A 3,066-nucleotide genomic window follows, 5' to 3' on the forward strand; every position below is an offset into this window, starting at 1 on the left:
AATGGCATTGTGTAAATTAACCCAATGCATATGTTTTTAGTTGAAGAGAGACAAATGGCTTCATTTACACTGATCTTTTGACCATGTACTTTGTTTCTTTTTTTTGTCCCACCGGTTTACATTCACTTTACTCATGACTGGTAACTGATATCTGTGTTTTTAAAAATAATCATATATATATATATATATTTTTTTTTTGTGCCAGTGTAAACGCAGCCATACCAAAGTGCAATTTTCACTGGAGAAGTGAATTTGCACTTTGCAGTGAAAAGTGAATTTGAAACTCTTTGAAAGAGTTTCACGTGTGCAGAGCTGTTGATCCCAGAGATGCATACACTCTACAGGTCCAGAGCAGAATCAAAGGTAATCAATTAAACTAAAAGGGGAGGTGACACCTTCATTCAAAGATGTACAAAATGGCAAAGTCAAGCACTGGTGTGTGTTGTGGCATTTGTGTTAAAGTTTGCTAGGATGGAGTTTCTAAAAGGTGTCTTAGTGGTGGCTGTGATTGTTGAATTTGATCTGCCTGATGCATGGGGAAGTTTGAGCTACAGTCAAAGTCCAAGAAGCATGGGGCCAAAATCAGATCCTGCCCTTTCTCCTCCAGGGCTCTGGAACCCTTTGAAAGTTGCTCAGAGTTCTTTGGGTTCTGCCTCCAGAGGCCTTGCACAGGACCCTTTTGGCCTTCAGGAGAAGCAGCTGTTGCAGGGTCCATTGAAGCCTTTGGATTGGAAGTATCCTGTCGTTCCCGAGGTGCAGAGTGAGTTGGCGGTGAACTTCCAGTTGAGGCAACCCGTGACTCCCAGCAGCGTAGCGGTTCAATGTGGAGAGAACCGGGTCCTTGTAGAGGTCCAGCAGGACTTGTTTAGCAATGGTCATTTGATCCAGCCAACTGGTCTGTCTTTAGGTGGATGTCCTGTTGTTGGTCAGGACTCTCAGTCTAAGGTGCTCATCTTTGAGTATGAGTTACAGGACTGCAACAGCGTGCAGATGGTAAGAACTCCTCCTAAATCATAATCAGTTTGTTCTAGTTGAGGATCTCCAATCCTCAAAGAGTGTCAGTTCACATGGCTGTTGTCTTTGTAATGCCAGGGTATCTGGTACAAACCTTTCTTAAAGGTTAATGGTTCACCCAATCATCTTTGTGAGTAACCCTTTTGTTTTAACCACTTCAATCTCTTCCAGATGAATGAGGATGAGCTTGTCTACACCTTTTCTCTTACCTACACCCCTGAGGCTCTTGCAAGTACTGCGATTACCCGGACTGAGGGTGCAGTTGTTGGTGTTCAGTGCCACTATCAAAGGTAAGTGACCTCTTTGCCTTTCACTGCCTCTCGTGCAACTGGGAGACCATTTAATGGGTCCCTTAATGAACCACAGGCTTCAAAATGTAAGCAGTAATGCCTTGAGGCCAACATGGGTCCCTTATGCCTCAACGGAGATTGGTGAAGAAGCCTTGGTGTTCTCCCTGAAGCTCATGATGGGTTGGTACAGGTTTTTAATAAAATAACTCTTTATCCTTGTGATTTGTGCCTAAAATGTTCCCTTTTCTTATCTGTAGATGATTGGTCCAATCAGAGGCCTTCATACCTTTATTTCCTGGGTGGCGTTATTAACATTGAGGCATCTGTGAGGCAGTACAATCATGTGCCTCTGCGTGTGTTTGTGGACAGCTGTGTGGCCACTCAAGTGCCTGATGTGAACTCCCTTCCGAGATATTCCTTCATTGAGAATCATGGGTAAGGTTATGGCCCTTGGTGCTATAGGACTGTTTTAGTTGCTCTTTTTAAACTGTCACTAATGTCAACCAACTAGAAATTATCTGACTCTGAATTGATTCATGGGTTTCTCTTTGTGCTGACCTCATCAGGTGCTTTGTGGATGCCAAGGCTACAGCTTCCAGCTCCCGCTTCATGCCTCGGTCCCAGGCTGACAAGGTCCAGATCCAGCTGGAGGCATTCATGTTCCAGGAGAGCTCCAGTCCTTCTGTATGTACTACGCATATCATGAGTAAATTCAACTTCTCTTCCCATCTGCTTTGGTTTTCTGACTTGTCTGTCATCCCTTGCAGATCTACATAACGTGTGTTGTGAAGGCAACTATTGCTTCTGCACCCAGTGACGCTCAGCACAAATCCTGTTCTTTCACCAATGGGTACGTTGCACTTTATATTATTTTAAAGCTGACTTTGCTTATGTTGAAGGTGGTCTCTTTGTCCTGCTGCTGATGGAAATGAGCAAGTTTGTGGTTGCTGTGACTCAACATGTGGAATTGCTGCTGCTCCCTATGGAGGTTAGTATATCTTGCTATTTCTAAGGTTGCTTATGATGTTTTTATTGCTCTAACTTGTTTCTTCTCTCTAGGTGTTCAGTGGGAAGGCAAGGCCACACTTGGTCCTGTGGTGGTTCAAGGGCAAAAGAAAGTTCCTCAATAAAACTGACATCAATTCTTGCTTGTATCTGACTTGCCATTTTCCTTCATGTCTGGTTTAACTGCTTTTGCACATTCTGCCACTGGTGACCCTGACAGTCCTTCTGTACCTTTGCAAGACCCATAATGCATAAAACCATAGGCTTCCAGAAGTTGGGAATTTTAGACTCTGACCCATTTAAATACTGTGTCTTTGACAACTACTGCATTTATTTCACTCCATCTGTGATAAAGTATTCAAACATTGTGCAAGCATCACTATAGGAAGCAGAAAGTGTCTGACTTCATGTTTCCGTTTTTAGCTACTTGCTGATCGGTTGCATTCAGACAGCTTGTAGTTGAACACGCCTAGTGTGTGTGGGTCAAGAAGGCCTGGCTCATATCCCAAAGGTGTTTTATGGGGTTGAGGTCAGGACTATGTGCGGGCCAGTGAAGTTCCTCCACACCAAACTCACTAATCCATGTCTTTATGTACCTTGCTTTGTGCACCAGTACATATATGCTGGATTAGAAAAGGTCCTTCCCCAAACTGTTTTCACTAAGTTAGCAGCATAGCATTTTCCAAAATTTCTTGGCTTGCTGGAAAATTAAGTTTTCCCTTCACTGGATGTAAGGGGCCAAGCCCAACCCCTGAAA

The 3,066-nt window shown here is 43.6% G+C and overlaps 1 protein-coding gene across 1 annotated transcript; it reads left to right on the plus strand.

Annotated features, from left to right (window-relative positions):
• Positions 1-452: 452 nt before the first annotated feature.
• Positions 453-2,449, plus strand: LOC137089648 (zona pellucida sperm-binding protein 3-like). Its single transcript, XM_067453214.1, has 8 exons — positions 453-993; positions 1,186-1,304; positions 1,381-1,484; positions 1,562-1,739; positions 1,871-1,988; positions 2,072-2,154; positions 2,204-2,292; positions 2,364-2,449. Exons 1-8 carry the CDS (start codon positions 472-474, stop codon positions 2,432-2,434), a joined length of 1,284 nt encoding a protein of 427 aa, XP_067309315.1. The 5' UTR covers positions 453-471; the 3' UTR covers positions 2,435-2,449.
• Positions 2,450-3,066: the final 617 nt, after the last annotated feature.

The sequence above is a fragment of the Pseudorasbora parva genome, chromosome 9 (assembly GCF_024679245.1).
Source record: "Pseudorasbora parva isolate DD20220531a chromosome 9, ASM2467924v1, whole genome shotgun sequence".
Taxonomy (NCBI): domain Eukaryota; kingdom Metazoa; phylum Chordata; class Actinopteri; order Cypriniformes; family Gobionidae; genus Pseudorasbora; species Pseudorasbora parva.